Here is a 23,220-nt window from a genome sequence, read left to right on the forward strand (position 1 = left end):
GAGAGCAAGGAATTCACACATATTTACATTTCTGTGATCCAGACCTTCACATTTTCTGGTTTTTATGTTTCAGTCTCTATGTTATTGCTTTAATATTCCTTCCTCCTCCTATTTTCCCCACAACAATGAACCTGTGGGTTGAGAGAGCATGACTGGTCCAAACTCACAGAATTGACTTTTCATGGCTAAGGAAGGACTTGAACTCACAGTCCCCTGTTTTCTTGCCTGGGGCCTTAACCACTAGACCAAACTGGCTCTTTATGTACTTCTTCCTGCATTTTTTGGATTCACATAGCTAAGCAACAAACTAGCTAGGTTAATCAGGCATCATTAATTAAGAAAAGATGCTTCTAAGTACATGCTTGCTGCAGTGTTTCAGATTTTTCTCTGATCTAATTATGCTGATTTTAAAAAAAAAAGTATATTAAATATATATTATATTAATCCTAATGAAAAATTTAATAATATTGTGTTGAAGTCTACTTGAGATAAAATACCACCCAACATCTATAATATGGCAACTAATCTTCCCACAGATATTGATAGCTACTGAATATTTCTTCTTTCAGTTATGATTTAATGGTGTATACTAAAGTTTTGTTTCTTTGTTCATTCTGTTTCAGGTAAAGGTTACATGGCCAATGAACAATTCAACTTCTCTGAATCATTTTAATTTGGTTTCAGTTTATGCCACTGTGCTTCTAAACAAGACTGTTTTATTTTTAGGGACAGGAAATGGGCAGCTATTGAAGGTAGGTTATGCCATAAATCATTATGATTTCATCAGTTCATACATCAGGTTATGTAAAATTGCAGAAAACAGTGTTCATATTTGGATCAATTTTTTCAATAAGTTTTTAATAAAAAAATTAATAGTATTAATATAAATAATCAGTATACTTAGTTTTTAAGAACTCACAAATAAGCTGCACATACAATTTATCTTTTTTTTAGTGAAGTAAAACAGGTTGGTGCATGCATTTGCACATTTGCACTCTTTGCACATTTAGAGCTTCCATTTTCTATAAATCAAATAGAAAAGATTTTGAAGGAAGACAGATTTTATATTGTTCACTATAACTTTGCATTTGAAAAAAATATTTTTTTAAAAATACATTGTTTGCTATGGTACATTTGATTTAATAATATATTCATTTGATTTAAACATGGTATTTTGAATAAGGCATAGAACTTACATATGCTAAAGTTTACAAATTGGCAAGGCTGGGGTCATACATTAAGCCACTATAAGTTACATAATGATTTTGTACAATGTTGGAAGATAGTATATGTTTTTACTATAACAACAGCATCTATAACTGTTTACATTCTTTTCAGCCTTAATCTCTCTCTCTCTCTCTCTCTATCTATCTATCTATCTATCTATCTATCTATCTATCATTTATCTATCATTTATCTATCATCTATTTTCTCTATCATTTACCATATCTGTCTGTCTGTCTGTCTGTCTGTCTGTCTGTCTATCTATCTATCTATCTATCTATCTATCTATCTATCTATCTGTAATCTATCTATCATCTTTTTATTAAATAATTTTACAAGATAAAAATCAGCCTTAATCTTTTTCCTCAACAGTTATTTAAGACCACATGGGAAAAGAAGTTGTGATGAGGAATAGGTGGCAAAAGAGTACAGGACAACTCTATTCCAAACTGTTTGCAAGCTTATGTTCATTAAATATATCCTGTTTTTATAGATTGTCCTTGATGACAAAATGAAGCCAAATTGTCCAGAAATTTTATATGAAATTAAGGAAGAAACACCCATTTTCCATAGGCTTGAACTTGACCCTACGGATCAGAATTACATCTATCTACCATCTAATAATATGGTTGGTTGAATTCTAAATTACACTCTAGAATTCCATTTATATGCTGTTTTCAAAGTTGTATATAAAACTTCATGTAGCCAAGTATTGAAGGCCAGCAAAGCAATTGCAAATATTCAAATTGTTTTCTAGTGAAGTTTTATGATAAAAGGATACTGGAATGCCCATGGAAAAAGTTTAGAGAATTATGAAAAATTACTACACACTGGATCTTTTTTGTGGGGTAGGGGGAGGACTTTGGAAGATTCTTACACCATCAGGTCCTAAGAGTCACCTCATCCTAGTAATTTAATATTGGAAATATTGCCCCTTTTCACATTCTGCAGTATTCACATTCTTTTACTTTACTCCCCATTTCACTGCCTTTATTTATCTTATTCCACATTGTGATTGGTCCAGGACATCAACATTATCAGTCTTTTTTTGTGTAAGATGACTTAGCATTATTCCAACTCTTCATTGATATGGAGTAAATACTGTACACTAGAAGGTCAAAGGCTCAATTGCAATAGCACTTAGACTTACCACTGCTTTACAGTGCTTTACAGCCCTCTTTAAGCGGTTTACAGCTTATTGCCCCCAACAATTTGTGTCCTCATTTACCCACTTTGGAACGATGGAAGGTTGAGTCAACCTTGAGCCTGGTGAGATTCGAAATGCTAATAATGATTTCATAGGATTAATACAGACCATCTGAGTTTAGCAAAAATTATTATGAGCAACCACAATTACAATTTTTCCACATTAAAACCTAAAATAGTTGATATCTGAAAAAAATATGTTTTTCTAAGTCTATAAAATACTTAAGAGCAATAATTAATCCAATCTTCCTAGAAATAGGAAAATGGACTCAGAGGTTGGCCAGAAGTGTATTTCAAAATGAATTTTAGCAGTAGTTTCCTAGGTGAATTTGCCAGTTTCCTAGGTGAATTTGCCAGTTTCCTAGGTGAATTTGCCTGTAGTTAGATATCTACAAAATAATTAAATACAACATTAAAACATTAATATAGCAACTCACTACATTTCAATTTCAGTTCACAAATAAAATATAGAGGCTCTGCAATGAACATGGCTCATAAGATTTAAAACAATAATTAAAAGTTATACTAATTTGAAGCTACAGTGTGTGTGTGTGTGTGTATGTTTAATGATATACTGTACATGTGTGTGTGTTTTAACAAGGCAAAGACTATAAATATTGAATGGTAATTAAAATAATAATAAAAGTAGTAAATAGTAAGAAAAGAAAATAGAAAAAAATAAAAGTTATAAGACACAGTTTCCGATCTTCCTAACAGTGGTTATAAATGCATTTATTTTACCCTCTATTTCTAAAGTTACATCAAAGTGTTCTTGTTTCCATAATTTACTTTTTCCAATCATTAACGTCATAGATCATTTTTTTCTTTCTATAGCAAAAAGTCCATAAGGAGTTTCCAGCTACTAATAAATGTAGATGTTAATCTTTCTTTAATCAAACCAGTCAATTTTGCCATTTCTACTACTTTTATCTTTTTCACCAAACATTCCGTCATTATGTTTGAACAGGGATGTCAAACTCAATTTCATTGAGGGTCATATCAGGGCTATGGTTGACCTCGGGAGCCAGCCAGGCATGGCTGACTGGGTGGGCATGGCCATCTTGATGTCACTCACTGGGCGTGGCTGACTGGGTGGGCATGACTGACTAGGTGGCTGTGGCCATCTTAACCCCACTCCCCAAACTGCTGGCATGTTTCCTCTGTGCACTGGCTAGACCGGGCCAAAGCCACGCTGACCGAATGTGATCAAAATTCAGCCACTTATAACCACAGGGACACTTCAACTCCTTCCCTCCTATCTTCTTTCACCCTTTTGGCCACCCTGCACAGTAGCACAAACCTCGGCAGCAATGGCAGTCCTGAGGCTGAAGTAGAGACCTGAAACTTTGGTAGTCTCAGCCAGCTGCCATTGCCCCAAGCCTCTGCCATTGCTTCCGTTGCTTTTCCCGTACAGGCCCTGATGTGCCTAGCTGTCTTTGCCATCTTTCTCTTGCTGCTAGCTATGCCAAGCCTTCTTTTCGAGGCCAGTCAGACCGTTCTCCAGATCACTTGCGGCATTGTGCAAATAGTGGTTCCCTTTCTTTCAATGCTTCAGAAACCCTTTGGAAGTTCTTCCAAACTATCACAAGAACAAGGTGGGTCTCCAACTAGGGCTCCCATTCTCATGAGACTTGTGGAAATCAGCTTCACGTGGTCAGCAGTTGCCTTGCATGCTAGATGATAGTAATTTCTCCTATTTCAGTATATCCTTCTTAATTCCAGGCTTTTACATAATTGTTCTGCAGTAAAATACAATTCATGCTAGTCATAGTAATACATACGTATTTCAAGAAAAATATTAAAACCAGTTATTTCCAACCGTTCCCTTTGTTTTTCCATTTTCAAATTCTTTGTAAGCATCTTCATCTTTTGCTTGCTAATTTTAAAACTAGCTATTATCCCCAAACTATTTATATTTTTATTAATATTTCTATTAAGGATCTTCTAAATTATCACCATATCATTAGAAAACAGCTATAATTTATATGTTTCTCTTTTAATCCTAGAATTCGTTCCAGAATCAACTCAGAATCAATATAAACTAGCAGCCAGAGACTTGTTATTTGTCAGCCAGCTTTTGCCAGCCAGGATAAGTTCAAATCAAGTTCACAAATGGTTATTTGTAAAAGACTGAAAAAGTGAGAAATTGGTATCAACATACCCAAAAAACACGCCTTATTCTAGTATCCTAATGAGGCATATTTGTTTGACTACCTCCCTATATTTTTAAGAGTTATAACTTTTAAAATAGTTATTATTTTTTTGTGTATCTCAAACTCATAAAAATATTATTTGTTTTGCTTGGAATGGCTGATAAAGAATTTGCAAAAAATACTTTTTATTTTTTTTTAGATTAGGAGAATACAGGTTGCAAATTGCAACAAATATATTTCCTGCAGAGATTGTTTATCTGCAATGGACCCACACTGTGGATGGTGTCACACAAAGAAAAGGTAATTATCCTTGTATTAATATTGTAATACAACATAATTAATATTTCATGGAGAGTCTGAATGCCTGTTCAAAATTATGTGTTTTTTAAAAGAAAGAAAAAGGAAGGAAGGAAAAAGAAAGAAAGAAGAAAGAAAGATTATTTTATTTATTTGTTTGTTTGTCATACATATACAAGATAACAAGTATAAGATGAACATAAACAAGAACAAAAGGAGTAAATACAGATAAATGGGGACAGTAAGACAGGGACATGCTGGTGAGCTTATGCACGCCCCCTTTAAGGACCTCTTAGGAATGGGTGAGGTGCATTGTAGACAGTTTGAGATTGAAGCTGTGAGTGGTTGAGACTGTAACAATGGAGTCGGATAGGGCATTCCAGGCACTGACCATTCTGTTGCTGAAGATGTATTTTCTGCAATTGAGTTAGGAGCGGTTTACCTTGAGTTTGTATCAGTTGTTTGCCCATGTATTATTGTGATTGAGGCTGAATAAGTTGTTGACAGGTAAGACATTGTAACAGACAATTTTGTGTACTATGCTTAGATCGGACCTCAGGCAGCACAGTTCTAGATTGTCCAGGTCCAAAATTTCAATCCTGGAGGCATAGGGAATTCTATTGTGAGTGGACAGTGGAGTACTTTTCTCAAGAAATATCTCTGAACCTGTTCAATTGTGTTAATATCTGATATACAGTGTGGATTCCAGGTAGACCAGCTGTATTTGAGAATTGGTCTGGCAAAGGTTTTGTATGCCCTAGTTAACAATTCAATGTTGCCAGAGAAGAAGCTTCACAAAAGCTATTTCTGTGCTTCATAGGGATTTTTACTAAGGCAGGGATTCTCAGACTTTGCAATTATGTGACTCCTAAAAATTATAAATGAATTTCTGCCAAAATATATTTCAGTATTTATTGCACATTGACTGTCTTTTTAGATGGATCTATGGACATTCTTTAGCACCTATGTTCAGGAAAAAAATAAAGGAATGTCTTTGCTCCAAAGAATATTGGATTCAATAATAGTGTTCAAACAAAGCAAGATCTTTGCTTAAGATCTTTTTAAGTGCCCGAATGAGAGAAATCTGAAGTTGCATTTAAGGTTCATTTAGTTTTTTCAAAGCAAAATAAATAACGCTGTTCATCCCAGAAATAGCTTGCATGCCAGCTTTAAACAGAAAATGATGCTGTTTTCCCAGAATGTAGGGATTACCAGTCCCTGCTAGCAATTGTGAGTGCTATAGGCTCCCAAAATTTCAAATTTAGGACTTTCCAGATATGAACTTCAAGCCATTACACTGAGCCCTGGTTTTAGCTGTTTTGTAAAATGATTTTTAGAATCATAAAAATCCAAACAATACCAATATGCAACAATAAGCAAATGCAGCAGAGGATGATAATCTGATTAGGCTAATCTGTTTTTTAGGAATGCTTACATTGTTTGCAGAAACAGTACAATAACTTTTTTTTTACAAAAATAGCTGAATCAAAATGGGGTAGAACCCCCAAACCATATTTGATGTAAAACACATCCTTTTAACCTGTTATGAGCTGAGGAAAAAAATTCAAAATGACTAGTGAAAAACAGTTAGTGTGAATTGCTATATAGAGTCGAAACATCTTTTAGTATTTCCATAACAAATATACTTGTATTTTCTTCAGCTGCACTTTAAAAGGAAAATGTTCATTTTCTAGTAACTCACCTAACTGGGTAAATATTTCATATGGCATAGATAAGTGCCTGAAAATCTACACTTCTCAACTCAAAAATAATAAGGTATGTAATTCATAATTCTCTATTCATAGATTAAAATGAGTAATAGTAATAAAATGGTTAGCAATGGTGATTTTGAGACTGTGATGATATTGCATTATTGTAGTGTTCCGGCCATATGAATAAAAATATTGCCCATTTTCTCTGTTTTTACCAATGAAACCTGTTGCAGGGTTGTGCAATTGTAACATCAGTGGCCCTCAGTAATTTTTATAATCTCCTCTCATTGTGCCAATAAAAGTACAATAATGGATCAGATCTATACATAGTCATGATTATAATACTTTGCCTTTGGATCCAATCCAGTAAATTAAACACAAGTACATAAAAATGGAAATAATGGTAATACAGAATTGTATATTTAATTAATATTTTTGCTGCTGTTGGAGAACAGTACACCCTTGTTCTGTAGAAAGTAACCCGTGCCATAGAGATTTCCTACCAGTTGTACTTATCATACCAATACTATTTGTATTTTATGACTTTCAAATTTCTAAATATCCATCTGTATTAAAAGGATATACAAAATAGATTAACCAGTGTAGCTAACTTGGCACTCTCTAAATCTATGATCATCATAGGGATGTACTTTAATTTTCAAGTAATTTTTTTCTACATTTTAAACAAAAGAAGCCATGCATCTATACTGTATAATGCTAAATCATTATTAAAACTGGGAACAGAAGGAAGGAAATCTGGATAGATGCTGTTTTGTAGTTGATTATTTGGATTTAATCATTAAAGTTGCACAGATTTCATCAGATTTCTACTTCCTCCCTCACTGTCAGGATAAAATTGGCAATTTTATAATTAGCACTGAATAAATTTATTGTTTTCAATGTTTTTATTCTTTTAGGTTCATGTGAGAGTAGATGTAAATTCTTTTGGTCTTTCTGAAGCACATTCCCATTGTAAGATGTTAAATGCAAGGACCAATGAAATTCTTTGTAATGTGAATCAACACCATCTAAATTGTTCCTGTAATATAACATTTAAAGATCTATCAGAGAAAGGTGGGTTTCTTTATATTTCAGCTTTGTAAGTTGATATTTCTATATCTTGTAATATCTTTTCTCCAGTTATACATACAAATTACTCTTAAAGATTGAACTCAATGCAAAGGGAGGTTATATTACAATATTATTTAATATTTATATTGCATATTCATCATAATCCCATTTAGATTCAGCTATATCATAAAGCTTTACTTAATGTAACAATGAATTCAGTTAAGTTATTAAAAATGCTGCTCTGGTTGATGTGTGAAAAACCTGTGTGAAAAAAAACACTCCACATTCCAGCCTTAAATCATGGAAGTGAAGCCAGCTTAAGAAAGCCCTTTCCAGATTCCACTTTCTTCTACTTTTGGCCATGGTGATGGCCTGATATATGGTTATATTATGTTTACCATATTTGATGGATTCCACTACTTCTTTACCCCTCCTATGCCTGACAGGAAAGCAAGCAACAGTGACACAGGGCGGCTTTCAAGGACACATGGCTTCCAGTAACAATTCTTTTGTATAAGCTTCCTCATAGTTGACAAGGGAGTGAAGGAGAGAAGACAGGAATGAAATGACAGAAGGAGCACAATTACCATTTTGCCTTGGACTAGAAGGCAAAAATGTAATATCGTGTCAATTTTACCTAATTTGAAAAAGAGAGAAAGAAAAAAAGTCCCACCATTTCACTGTTCCAATGTTCTATCATGTAACTTAAAAAAAAAAAGCTAGCCTTTTATTTCTCTACGAATGAACATGTAAAATAAGTTGTTGGCCATGAAGGGTTGTAACCAGCTATAGGATGGGAGTGGACATTCCTGCAACAGGGAATCACAGCTGGAGTAGAGTGGGCTACCTGCAATGAAATGAAGTGCAGAAGACAACATAGACAGCATTGCTAGTATGAATGTAATTTTTTTAAAAAAATCCCTATACAGAGCAAGAAAAAACAGCTGGAGGTTGCCTTTCTGGATGGCTAGAGATAAATACAAAGAATGAGACAACTTACCACAGCCAACTCACTGCTGCCAATTCACGATGTCCAACTCACCATGGGACAACTCATTGAAGCCAATTCCCCATGGGAAAACTCACCACTGGACATTCAACAATTTTATTTAATTATTTTAAATAATTAAAACATTATTTTAATTTTTGCCATTCACCTTTCATTTTGTCCTTCCTTTTGCATCATTTTTTTGATGATTCTATTTCACAATTTTTTTGATATTATATAACCTTTGTCCGATGGCAAATTGTCCCGCGGCAAGTTGGCTGTGGCCCGTGATGAATTGTCATGTGGCAAGTTGGCCATGGCAAGTTGTCCTAGACCTGATGTCAACAAGTTTTCCTGCCCTTAAGAGTGCCCAGTGGCTCATATTCACATGGGGTGGGGGGAAGCTGATTCTTCAACTCAATCCTAGATCACACTACATAGATGATTAAAATAAATTGAATCATAATCCTGGTTGGCAACTATAATCTTTTTAGTTAGTTCCAGATCTAGCATTCTGACCTTGGCCATTATGCCACAGAATATGGACTTTTCCACCCAGCCTAATATTTTTAAATTAGGAATCATAGTTAAACTTTCATGGGTTGTCCACTAGTTTACTTCTTGCTAGTTTACTTCTTGCAGCCAGTATCAACCATATACCCTTCTTTAAAAAAATACACCCATTAGAATCTAAATTATATGTCAGCTAATATAAACATGAATCAGATTACAAACATGTGTTTCTGGCAGAGGTTCATTTCTTTAAGTGTTTCCTGAAAGATAGAAAATCAATATTTGAGCCACTTTATGACATTGGGCCTTCCCTCACTTGCATCTAACCACACCATAACTTGCATCTAACCACCCCTGGCAACATTATCACTGTCTGATACTGACCTAATCCCTTGATATTATCTGAGGCAGCTTTCAGGTATCTTTAACTCTTCTGGTTTTAAAGTGGGTTTTTCTTCTTACCACAACATATTTGTTGCAGTGGATATAAACTGACAAGCTTTGCCAATCATCCTCTCAGGGGTGTATTAAAGTGATCCCAAGAGAAAGGTTTGACTTGACTTCTCTTGACCACTTTAGAAGGGTTAAGATATTTTAGGTTGATGTGGGTTCTGCCACTCTCCTCTGCTTCCTGGGTATTGTCCTCCAGGGCCATTCTGATTTGGGCAGCAAGACTGAAAGAGTTCAGATCTTTCAGTCTAATCTCTATCCTTCTACTACTTGCAGATCTCTGAGCTGATTCATATTTTAAATTAGCTAATCAAAAGAAACCAGCTGTCTACACATTACAGAGCAGGGGTATCAAACTCACACGACACATTGTCATTACCTGATGTATCTCAACTATTTTCCCCTTCATTAAACCAGGGTTGGGCATGAGTTTGACACCCCTGCTATAGAGGGAGAGAGACTCATCTGCACTATGAAGTCTTCCTAAAGAGCCTGTCTCCTCTTAACCAGGCTGCTTTTAAGCATAGGATTAGCACTCTACTACTACTAAACCCATGGTAGACTGACAGGCATTCAGAGAAATTACATACAGCATGGTGTTATAGTTTAGTGAGATTGAATCTCCCACTGCACTGTACATGTCCTGCCCCATATCAATATTATCAAGGCTACTTTTAAACCTGTGTTTAGTGCTGTGTTTTATCTGTGTCTATCTGTGTTTTAAAAGAAGCTGGGGAGGGGGAAAGAGGATAGCTGTGCAGCAGGATGGAAGGAAATCCTCAATCTGAGAAAAGTGGAAGGGGTGAGGCAGTTGAAAGAAATGATAGGTGCAGCAGGAGATTGAATGTTGAAACTCATCACTTTATCCTTATCCAATGTTAAGCAATGGATGCTTTTCTGTCAGCTGTTGACATTTTGTGGGGAAAAAGAGGGAAATAATTCTGGGGAAATCCACCAGTCCCTTTCTTTAATATAATAATAACAGGTAAGATGCATAAGAAAGGTCAGCTGTATTTCTAATTTCTCCTTAAGTGTTGAATAACATTTCCAAAAAATAAAGTTGTTAATCTACAAGCAAATCAACCTTCTCATATGCTGTGAAAAATCTGCAGTCCATTTGAATGGCCATTTTATTGTTGGGCTGCTTTGTATTATTCATTGCTATAATTATACTTTTACTTATGCATTATTTATAAGAGCTTTCTAGCAGAACTAATACACATTTCTTTATGAAACATATTCAACAGTCAGCCATACTATGCAGTAGTATTTTTCAATCACTTGCTTTCCTGCCTGCATTTTTATTGAAGCAAAATGGACATACATATTTTGTAACTGCCTTCTAAGATCAGTGCAATTATAAGTACATTCATATCCATTAATAAATAATGTCAGCTATAATACTTTCTTTCAAAATTGGTGGGGGGCATAAATCTATTAGCTTTTAAAATGTATGGGCAAAAATGAATTGCATAATTCTTTTTCTCAGTGCTCTTCTACAACCTCAGCTAGATACCAACACTGCATTAACGTTGACTGGCAAACATATTGGGAAATACATAGTAACTCATTTCCTGTGCATATTTTGCCTCATTTTTACTTTCTTTTTCAAAGAGGTTATGAGAAAGGAAGAAAGTATCGAGTTTGGATGTAAAGTTGAATGATGCTATACCACTATATTTTAAGGGTGAAAACATTGCTCATTTGTTTCACCTACAACATAACGATTGTCGATAAATACAAAAAGGCTGGATAGTGGACATGGCAAGAGCTGGAGACAGCAGAGTGGAAGAAAAAGAACTGGGGAGGGGGGGTGTCACAAAATACAACGACCTGCAAATAAAAACAAAATGATTATGGCCAAAAAAATGCCCAAAGATAGCATCAATGGTTCTAGGTGCCTTGGGTGCAATCCAAAAATATCTGGACCACTAGTTGGACACCGTCACCATTGACAAAATCATCATCAGACAGTTGCAGAAGTTACTTGGAACAATTTACATTCTGTGATGATACTTTTAATACCATCAAACAACAACACGTCCCTATCCCAGGTCCTTGGAGAAGGACCTGATAGATGGATTAAAAAATACAAAATCCAATCTAAACATATGGCTAACAGTGAATGAACCATAACAATACATTTTTAAGAGAAAGGTAGTAAATATCAATATAATAATTAACTAAAATTTGCATTAACAATAGATTTTAAGGTCTTGTTCAAACATAATGCTAAATAATGATTGATAATTATATAAACAAATTTCAGATCTATTTTTTCCTTTCCTTTAATAAGAGTAGATTGGCAACTAATTTTTTAAAGTTAAATACAGTTTAATATTGTGCTACACCTAAATTGTGATTAACTTTAAAGAATATTATCCTACTTTCCTGAAGTTTCACTATAAGCACTTGCATCTTAAGATCTGGACATAAAAATAAACTTCTGTTAAATGAAACAAAAACTTCAATCTCCTCACAGCAACACAAAGAAAAAGGGAGAAAAGTACCTAAAAAGGTATCTAAAAGAGTTCCAGCAGTATTGATCATATCTTTCAATTGTATGAAATATGACATAAGGCATATTTACTCACATCTTCTGTCTATTTCATTTATATGCTTTTGTAAAATAATTTGGTGTCTCTCATATATAAATTATCCATCACAATGTATTTTCAGTGGGTTTGCCTGGTTGTATATTGGATTAGGACACCCAATAATGATGAAAGTCTTCTAATTCCAAGTATTTTATAAATTGATAGCAATTTTCAACCTGCAAAAGAGAGCCAATTTGGTCTAATGCAGGCATGTCCAATTTGTCATTCACAGGCTGCATGTGGCCCTAGACAGCTAGTAACGGGGCCTAACAAGATTGTAAACTTTTAACATTATTATGTGAATTTATATATATTAACTATATTATATATTTATATGGTGCAGACAATTTCTCAATGCAGCCCATGAAAGCCAAAAGGTTGGATGCTCCCGACATAGCAGTTAAGGCACCAAGCTAGATAGGCAACAAGAGATTGTGAATTCAAGTCCTGCCTTAGCCATGAAAGCCAGCTGGGTGACTTTCCAGTCACTCTCTCTCTCAGCCCAACTTACTTCACAGGGTTGTTGTGGGGAAAATAGGACATGGAAAGTGTGTTGGATATGTTTGCCACCTTGAGTTCTTTGTAATGGGGCTCAACACAAGAAAAAATATTACATTATGGGAATGCTTTAGATCTGTAGTGGAGATATTACACTGATTTTGTAAATACGCTGTATGGAAACAGAAATCATGCTGGAAAAAATGACTGTATAAGATCAGTGGTTCAACCAAGAACAATTATCACTTTGCTGAGATAAATAGCATAAACAGAAGAGATGTCCTAGAGATGGAACTCAGGAGACTTTGCTTCTCCAGAAAGTGTTTTCTTGTGATTTAAGTATATTAGAAGTGAGACAATATTTTTCTAGAATTTCCTAGAAGATACTATTTCAATATATTTGGAGGATGACTGTGGTCTTGGGTATCTGGAGAAATTATAGTAATTATTATGGCCTTATTCTTCATGCACACCTCTAGAAATATGTATATGTACTGAGTTTCAACAACTTTGCTTAAAAGAAAAGGGTACCTCTTTGGCAGACAAATTTTGAACCCTTGTTACAGAGAGATGTGGCTGGGTAGATATTGCGTGGGAATAGAAGAAGATGTGGTTGATAAAACTGAAAGAAATGAAAGATCCATTTTGCCTTCACATAACCACACCCTGTGAATGCAAGTTTAAGGAAGTTGCTTTAAATATTCAGCATTCTGCAAAAATAAAATCTGATCTGCTGAATACAATCTTGTGGTGATACAATTAGAGCAATTTTAATTAATATTAATCAAATCTTTTTAGTAAAGGAAGTTCTAGAAGACTGAAAACAAATCTATTAGCTTCAGCATGTATAGCAGATGTAAAAGAATTGCAGATATATGTATAATTAGTTGCTCTGCAAATCCATTTGCAGTTTATTTCTTCTATATATTCTTTATATAAGTATATGTATACTACTTACTAGAAAAAGTCATAAAACCTCCTGGCTCCCGTAGAGTTCTTTTAGATTACTGTTTCTCAACCTTTTGAAGATGTGTGGACTTCAAATCCCAGAATTCCCCATCCAGTATTCTGGAACTGAAGTCCACACATCTTCAAGCTGCTAAAATTGAGAAAACTATTTTAGATCTTCCACCCATAATCCTCCCACAACTCTTTGGGAGAGTTATTCCAGAAAAAAAATACTCTCAGCTAATTTCAATTCATATGCAGAAAATGGCAAGCCTCTTATCTTCCCTAAATAGCTGGAATATACTAGAAATAACTTGTCAAGATGAAAGCCCTGATTGCATAAGAAATGCAGATCCTTTAGCTTAAGAAACTAAAAACTAAAAGAAACAGAATGACTGAAAATTGGGTCTTAAGTGGCATTCAGTCAGCCCTGGGAAAGAACTCCAACTAGAACAAAATACAAGATGGAGTTCTGCTACTCTGTTTCAAAAAAGCACCCCAATAAGGGGATTTTCCTGCTCCTTGGAGTTTGATTTTTCCAGGCCCTGATAGTCTTTGGTCATTATCTACATGGACAAGTTAGATTTAACTGATGGATTAAATTTCAGTTTTTCTTTAACTCTTTCATATCTGAACCTTTGGGATAGGATTTCTTCCCACTCATTTGACGTAAGCAGTCTTAAAAATTTTGCTCATAGAACCAAGTTCATAGTCCCAGATATTATATTAATGGTATTGTAAAGATAATGGATGCGGAAGTGGGTGAGATCCATATACCCTATGCAATTGTACCATAACTTGAGCTTCTGTGCAAAGTAATCTAACTGTAATATTTAAGAACATAGAACATCATTTTATTGAGACTGTTAATTCAATGTGACATATAAAACAATATGAGGTGCGATCTATTTAGAGGTTTGTTGTTGAAGACATTTCATATTTTTTTAGTACTGTATTTCACTTGTTGTAAGCCTTTCAGGCATCCAGTCCTGACTGAAAAATAGGCTATAAATAATATAGAGTACAAAAGCAACCACAATATAAAGGAAACCTGTAGCTCTATATTTAAATCAGTTGTTTTTAAGTTATTCATTATACACAGATTTGCAGTTAATAATACAAGTGTTTTTTTCTCATTTTTCAGTTCAAGTGTCATTCATCTCAGGAACTTGGAATTTATCAGAAATATTTGAATTTGACATCTGTTCTTTATCAAAAACGTAAGATTCGTTTACCAAATTTGTTTTGTATGGATTTATAATATTCCACTTATCATTAAGAATTAGAAATGTAAACAGTTCATAAATGTAAAACAAAGTATAGTCAAGCTTGTTACTGATAAATATAATAAATATCATATGATATCATCAATATCAAATATTTAATATTTATGACATGTAAATATCATAAATAGGACCTAGCCACTAGCCATTGTTCACACTTTTGCTGATTCTCTCTTTGCTAATTGCTACATATTCTGTTTTTATATATATATATTAATAGGTGCTCAAAATGTGATCATACGCACTGCACCTGGAATGCTAGAGAAGAAAAATGTGTTACCTCTTCTATGACTTGTGCCAAAAAAGTAAGATGTTTTGATTTTATAGAATTATAAAAATCATTTAATGAAATTTGTTCCCTTAAGTGATTTTTTTAAAATTGATTTGTTTTTATTGATTTATTTTTCAGATTGATTGTAGTACAACTATCAATGCATTAAACAAAAAAGATCATTCAGCAACATCAAAGGTCAGCAAAAAAATTGAAACTGATATATTAGAACTTAAAGGAAAATATGTATTTTATATCTTACACTGGAGATGGACTTCTTTGTTAAGATTACCCAGAAACCCAGTTAAGCATGGCCAATGGAAAATAATCCTGAGAATTATCAACAACATCTGGAAAGTTACACGTTCTCTATCCCTTAACTTCTTGGCATGGATCTGTCTTTGGAGATAGGCAGACTCTCTCCTTACTGACAGCTTAATGTGGCTGTTTTATGAGAAGTAAACTACTAATATATATTTATATATTTTGAAGCTGGCTTTGTACATTTACCAGATGTAACAGAATAAGGACACAACCTGGTTTGCATATAAACTAACTTAATTCTCTCACCTCTGTGCAGACCTTGATTTCAGTGAAAAAGAGTAACTTTTAAAAATTTATATTCTCTATCTATCTATCTATCTAGTTTTATTACCTATCTTTTGAATATATCTGCTATAATTAATACTCCTCATCCAGCTGGCTGTATTGGCTAAGCAGGGACTTGAACTCATGGCATATTGCTTTCTAACTTGATCCTTAACCACTAGACCAAATTAGCTGCCAAACCATTAATATCAAAAGAATGTTAAAGGTATTTATAAATGCACAATTCTGTTACTTTAAAAAAGTTGTCTAGATATGTTAACATACATTTATTTTGTTTCCAATAGCCTATTAAAATTATTTCCATTGAACCGAACTACATGTCAATATTAGGTAAACCTGAAGTGCTAGTCATAGGAGAAAACTTTACAAAATCAAATTTTTTGATGGAGATAACTGGAACCAGCAGCTGCCAACAAGATGTGTGAGTCAAAATAACAGCATATTGATTTATCTTGAAACCATCTGCACTAGTGATTGTACTATATAATCAGATAGTGTCTACCTAAGAAACATAGATTTACAGCTCCTATACATGGAAATTGAAACTGTTCTGTTGTCATGTTAACTCCCAAAGTGGAATTTTGCTAGTAATAAGGAAGTACAATCCATTAGTGTATCTCTTTCTCGTTCTCTGTGAAATATTGGACTGAATTTGTCTGAAACATACATATGAAGACATAAAGCTATGAGCAAAATTAATTGTAAATATAGGGTAAATGAAATATAGAGTTAAATATGGATGGCATCAGACTCCCAGTAGTTATTCATATTTTCCATAGTCATCCTTAGAATTTACTGTATACCTCATCCACAGTTTCAATATGCAAAAGAGACAAGATATAAGAATGATCAGAGAAACTGTATATTCTGAGATTATTTGTTCAACAGTAAAGGGGGAAATGTTGATTGCCAGGAGTGTCTCCTGAAGGTTGCTGATTGCTCACTGTAGGTGATTTATACCTCCTGAGTAAGCAGAGACTGTACAAGGAATAGCAATCCTTTCCAAGGAGAAATACACCGAGGAAGTAAACAAGGATAGTTAATGAGAAATCGCCAATAAAAAAGAAGCAAAGAAAGGACAAAAGTCTCTGGAGAAGCTAATTCTCTGAGGGACTGTTTATTCAGCTGTGAAAAGTAACAAGACAATATCCCAAAGAGTTACTGATTACAAGCAATGCATACTGAGAGCTGATAGTTGTCCATTATACTGTAGTTGATTAGATGGCCTGTTCCTGCTAAGCAAGCAATGACAGGAGGCAGTTAGATTCCAAGAAGCACTCTGAGTTAAGCAACAAAGAGAGCAAACATTAGTGTGCTGATGGAGTTTACAAATCTATCATATCTTCATTCTAAGTGAACAGTATTTAGATAAGAGAATAAAGTTTTATCAGATCAAGCAAAGGAAATGCTAGCTGAAAGAGGAAGCAACTCTCCATAAGAAAGATAATAATAGAAAGAAGTGAATGGGAGTGTCAACAAGAATTAAGAACTGTAGACAATATTTTATAATAAGAAACAGCCTTGAGGCCCATGGAGGTGAAGGGAGGTTCTAAGCCTTTAAGGAAAAGATAGAAGATAATGCAGAAGAGGTGAAAGAGTTTTAAAAAGAGTTCAGGCAGCAGGAATATTCAGTGAGAGTAATGATGCATTAAAAAGGGACACTATTTTCTTTTTCCTTAGGGGATATGTTACTAAAGTGTTAAATGACACACACATGAAATTCTGTTTACCACCAAGTCGTAAAGAAGTCAAGAGCGCATGCATAAAGGAAAACGGGTTTGAATGTTCTGCCTCTCTTCCACTACATTACGTCTCTTTTCCATCATGCGCTAAAATCCTTCCAAATATTACTTGGATGAGGTAATATTTAATTTGTACTATCATAAAAGATTACAGCACCTGAAAGTTATAGTCTAATCTAAGCATTGTTATTGAAAGTAGATCATTTGAGTTTATAGACCTTTGTCACTCTCCCTTTACAACTTTCCTTTAATACAGATAATCAGAGTTGGAAGGGACCTTGTAGGTCATCTAGTCCAACCCCCCGCCCAAGCGGGAGACCAGGTTATTATTCCTCTACCATACCAAAGGAGCAAGTAGGTGAAAATGCTAGAACGAACTTTTCTGTACCACTAACATTGCTACAGAAAGCTCTCTTCCTCACCACTTTTTTCCTCATAAACAGGAAACATTTTTATGTTTCTTTTAGCAGATTCTTTCAGTGTAAAACTACAAGTTACTAGAACACTTTAGTAGCATAGCAAATTCACATAACTCTGATATATATATGAAAAACAATTATGTAATCAAATCATAACATATGATAGTTTTTCATATGTGCCAAGTCAGTTGTAGAATTGTCCCAAGTTTTGTGTATTTTTGTAGGGGTAACAAATTACTGATCAATAAAAAAAGCATTTCTCTCCTGCCTTTTTATTTGTACTCTTGTGTATTGAATGCCACGTGCTATTTATATAATCTAAGGAGAAAGTAACCTAAGAAATACATTTTGAGCCTTTTATATTTTGTGGTATCTTATGCATATTTTAATAATACATTTTTAATGCTTCTTTCTGTAATGCACTGAATACATATATGTTTAAATTCAGTTTTTGGAAACATAATTATATATGGCAGGAATTGTGTTACAAGCTCAATTTTATTGTGTAGATACTTCCAATGTTGACAATATCTAAGGCCATAGCTAGCAAGTTGCCTGAAACAGTCTGCCTTGTACAGTGCCATAAGAGAAGATAATTGAATAGCAATAGCAATTAGACTTATATACCACCTCACAGTGCTTTTACAGCCCTCTCTAAGCAGTTTACAGAGTCAGCATATTGCCCCCAATAATCTGGGTCCTCATTTTAGCCGACCTTGGAAGGATGGAAGGCTGAGTCAACCTTGAGCCTGGTGAAACCAAACTGCCAAACTGCTGGCAGCCAGTGATCAGTAGAAGTAGCCTGCAGTACTACATTCTAACCACTGCGCCACCGTGGCTCTTAATCAGAAATGAAATCAGAAATGTGTAGATTGCCTGATTATTTGAAATTAAAATTTGAAATTCTGAGTTAATGTACTTCGTGTTCAACTCTGAAAATTAGATTGTGTGATTTTTTGGATTTTTTTATTAAGAAATTCCTATTTTAACATTATTTTTTTATTGTTTTCCCCCCTTCCCCAGTGGAGGTCGCAAGATGACTATACATGGGAAATATCTGAATATCACAGATGAAGTTATTTTAAGTGATTTCCCACAGACCGTAATGGTAGGTACTGTATACGTTGTCTTTTCTCCAAGTGTCCCTGCCTTTAAATGAATTAAAATGAATGTTGTGCCCAAATGTATTGATAGTGCTTGTAAAGAATTTAGATTTATAAGTCCACTCACTCAACATATGAGTCTGCATGTTGAACAATTAAAATTAATAATAAAAATATGAACAGAAAACAGGAAAAAAAATCATACCAGAGGCAACATGGATATTAATATCCACAATCCTCTAAAAAAATAGGTTCTCTAACTATCCTCCCCAATGTCTGAGAAAAAGCCAGTCTTATAGGAGGCCAATAGATCAGAGCCAATCAAATTTCCAGGATTTATGCTTTCCACAAGGCAGACAAGGTAGATCTCATCAGATGACATTATTTGATTGAGGGGACCTATCATATGCTCACTCTGTGGGATGGGCGGAAATAATTGGATAAAGATGGTTCCCCCATGTAACCCAGATTGTTACGAGAGGTTTTATAGATGACAACATGAACTTTGAATTACACCAGGAAACCTACTGGGAGTCAATATAGTTTGGACAGTAGTGGGTACACTACTAGATGTGACCATGTAGTTCTTAAGAACTAGATGTGACCATGTAGTTCTTAAGGAAGTCACATGTTACACAGCAGTAATGTTGCAGTAATCCAAAAAGGTGTTCACTGGACACAAATGTTTGAGCTGGACTTCCCAATCCAGGCAATTTTCAGATGATCTTGTGCAAGAGCCCTCCTAGCCATGCCTACCACATACCTTTTGAACAGGATCCAGTAATCTTGGACTATCCCCAAGTTGTACACTAGTTCTAATTTGGGCTGTGCAATATTCTGGTGGGACAGAAGTTCCCTGAGGATGGGCTCCAGCACAAGGGTGAAAGCTCAGAAGATTAAAACTCTGTTCCTAGTGACCAACCCAGATTGGATCCTGCAATATTATCCTGTATTATATTTGCCTTCATTTGTGAGTGCAACCCCATTCAGAGCCAATGTGAAAAATTACCAGCTTGGGAATCCTAAAGCCCACAGTTAGTCACTCCTGCTAGAATGGAACCTAAGCCTATTTATTCCCCGTCCAAATTTCTACAGCCTTCAGACACTGAGAAAGAAATTTGAGAGCATCCTTCATTGGTTGATGTTGAGAGGTGCAGCTGAGTTATCATCAACATATTGATAAAAACACTCAGCTATACCTCTCAACCCCTGGCTGACCAAGCATAATGATGATACCTGATCTTGTGCCATTGGATAACTACAGATCAGTGGCTCCCTAAAAATGTAAAATAGGAGTGGAGAGAAACAGTGGGATCCTGCAAAACAGAGCTTATCAACACCAACTGGAGCCAATTCTGGAGAAAGGAAACTCTTATGCCCTGAGCCAGTCCAGAATGATGCTATGGACAATATTACCTGAAGCTGGTGAGAAATCAAGGAAACATCTAGATTTCTTTACTCTGACATTAATACTGTATTTAAAGCCAGAGTCTGTATGATCAAATTTGGAAAGAGCAGTTTCAGGCTGTTTCAGAGTGCTGCCAAGCTGCTGGTAACCTATATTTGCATGTAAATAGGTAAAGAGTAAAATGTATTTATCTAATGTGTCTAAATGAAAATTTAATTAAGTTGAGTGTATAAACTCTAACAACAACAATACTATTTAAACAAATTTATTAAGATCTATAAATAAAAATAAAAATGCAAAAAATAAAATAAAATATATTAAAAAAAATTAAAAATACAAGCCACAAAAAAACAACAGTAAAATACAAAAATAAAAATAAACAAACAGAAGAAGTAACTTTGTCCTTCATCAGTGGATTGGAATAACTTAACCGTTTCTCTGGCTGGGTAGGCATGGCCGGTTGGTCGTGTGACTGGGTGGGTGACATCACACCCAGCCCCGCCTCCTGACCACTCATCTTAAAGACCGGTAGGATTCAGCCGGCTGGCTCCGCCCCACCCATTTTTCAGCCAGTATTTTGGTCAGATTTTTTGGCTGTTTTCAGGCCATTTTTGGGGCCAAAAAACAACCTGAAGAATGGCCTAGAAAATGGCCTGAAAATGACTGAAAAATGGCCCAAAATGGCCTGGAAAATGCCTTAAAACAGGCAGAAAAACAGCCAACAACAGACCGAAAAACAAAAAAAAACAGGCCATTTGGGGGGTGTTTTTGGGCTGTTTTCAGGCTGTTTTCAGGCCATTTTTCAGGCTGAAAACATCCCGGAAAACGTCCTGGAAAATGCCCTGAAAATGTCTCAAAAATGGCCCAGAGAACAGCCTGGAAAACAGGCCGAAAAACAAGCGGGGACAGAGCCAGCCAGTGGTAGGATTTGCCGGTTTACCAAACTGCACAGAATCTTAACCACCGGTTCACCTGAACTGGTGCGAACTGATAGCAGCCCACCTCTGCTCTTTATCCCAGCAAGTAAAAACAATTTTAATAGCTTATCACCATTTCTAAATACAACATCATCTGATTAATGGTTTTGTATTAAAGATCAAATTTGGATATGTATATATTTGTGAATAATTTAAAACTGTTATGACTCAGTCTAAAAGTTAATTAGGTTGCTAAGGGTTTTTTTAATGTATGTGAATAAACTTATGAATATATATTGTATATAAGCAATATCAAATCTCATTGAATTAAGTGATGTTTAAACATTTGAACTGTGCATAGATCTGCAGCATTTAGCAATATTGTGTGTGTGTGTGTGTGTGTGTGTGTGTGTATATATATATATATATATATATATATATATATATATATATATATATACGTTGTATGCAACGTTTCAGCAGAATCTCATCTGCCATCATCAGGCTTCTGTATTCTGTATTCTGTAATACAGAATTCTGTATTCTGTATTCTGTATTCTGTAATACAGAAGAATTCTGTATTCTGTATTCTGTAATACAGAAGCCTGATGATGGCAGATGAGATTCTGCTGAAACGTTGCTACAACTTTAAAAGAACTACAATGACGGGAAAAACCGAACCAAGTCAACACCATACATGTAAGTACCGGAAAACTTAAGAAAACAAATATATATATATATATATATATATATATTTATATTTATATTTATATTTATATTTATATTGCTATAATTTATAATTTTCTCAATACTGCTTTTTTTTTTTAGCAATTTACTTGCCATAAAAATAGTTTTGAATGCAATTTTACAACCCCTGCTATTAAGATGGAGAAAGGACCTAAGATTATTAACGTTATTCTTAAAGTTGAAAATATTAATATATCTTGCGGTGACTTTCAATATTATCCTGATCCTAAATTTATTCATTATGAACTAATAACTGATTTGGAACCTGACCTGGAATTGAAAATACATGTAAGTTGTGAGCTTTTAAGTTCTTTGATTAAACCTTCTCTTTTAAACAATTTTCATTGTTTGAATTTTACTGCATGATTCATTCTATTTTTTCATTTTTCTAGAAAAAAAAAGACAACTTAAATCTTTCTAGACATGAACTTGAAGTTTTCATATCTGATAATAATCTGATCAACATAACATTCAACATCCAAAATATTTCCAAAACAGCCACTCGTAGCATAATACACTGTAGAGCTAAACAGGAAAAAAACATTACCAGGAAGATTAATAAGTCAAGCATGAAAGTTTATGTGAGTAAATGTTGACTATATATTTTTTTAGTTTGTTAAGTTTGTATTATTAAATTTTATTCTTACAAATACTTCTCTGAGTTTGTAAATCATATCATATTATACTTCAAAATTAGATTTTTCCATATGCTAAATTTTTATGTCTCCTTTCTGAAAACAGTCCTTGGCATTATGTACATATAGATAGAATTACACAGCTTTCAATGTGAGTAATGCTTGAATCTAAGCATTTTAGAATCTAAGCATTCATCTAATCTAAAACTCTAAACTGTGCATAGTCAAATCGAAAACAGAAAAGTACTTTGGATCGGATGTGGATGCATGTGCTGTATTTGTCAGCTGCACCTTAGAGAATCTGGAACTCTTCCTGGCTCATCTGAAATATGCATGTTGGCCAGTATGGTCCATGGAAAATACACATTTAGGATTTAGGATTTTCAGGGGCTATGCAGCACTGTGGAAGATAAGAAAAATGTGTGACCT

The 23,220-nt window shown here is 34.5% G+C and overlaps 1 protein-coding gene across 1 annotated transcript in view; it reads left to right on the forward strand.

Moving 5' to 3' along the window:
• The window catches only part of PLXNC1 (plexin C1), a 66,003-nt gene that overhangs the window by 17,834 nt on the left and 24,949 nt on the right, over positions 1 to 23,220 (forward strand). Inside the window, exons 2-14 of the mRNA XM_087968113.1 lie at positions 624 to 752; positions 1,718 to 1,852; positions 4,783 to 4,883; positions 6,542 to 6,656; positions 7,510 to 7,666; positions 14,802 to 14,877; positions 15,161 to 15,245; positions 15,350 to 15,409; positions 16,105 to 16,241; positions 17,501 to 17,680; positions 19,005 to 19,089; positions 22,238 to 22,444; positions 22,549 to 22,737. Coding sequence (XP_087824239.1) covers positions 624 to 752; positions 1,718 to 1,852; positions 4,783 to 4,883; positions 6,542 to 6,656; positions 7,510 to 7,666; positions 14,802 to 14,877; positions 15,161 to 15,245; positions 15,350 to 15,409; positions 16,105 to 16,241; positions 17,501 to 17,680; positions 19,005 to 19,089; positions 22,238 to 22,444; positions 22,549 to 22,737 — 1,656 coding nt within the window. The remainder of the gene's footprint in view (positions 1 to 623; positions 753 to 1,717; positions 1,853 to 4,782; positions 4,884 to 6,541; positions 6,657 to 7,509; positions 7,667 to 14,801; positions 14,878 to 15,160; positions 15,246 to 15,349; positions 15,410 to 16,104; positions 16,242 to 17,500; positions 17,681 to 19,004; positions 19,090 to 22,237; positions 22,445 to 22,548; positions 22,738 to 23,220) is intronic.

This window comes from Notechis scutatus, chromosome 6, assembly GCF_049901735.1.
Source record: "Notechis scutatus isolate UNSWTSFEM ecotype Mainland chromosome 6, rNotScu1.2, whole genome shotgun sequence".
NCBI classification, from domain to species: domain Eukaryota; kingdom Metazoa; phylum Chordata; class Lepidosauria; order Squamata; family Elapidae; genus Notechis; species Notechis scutatus.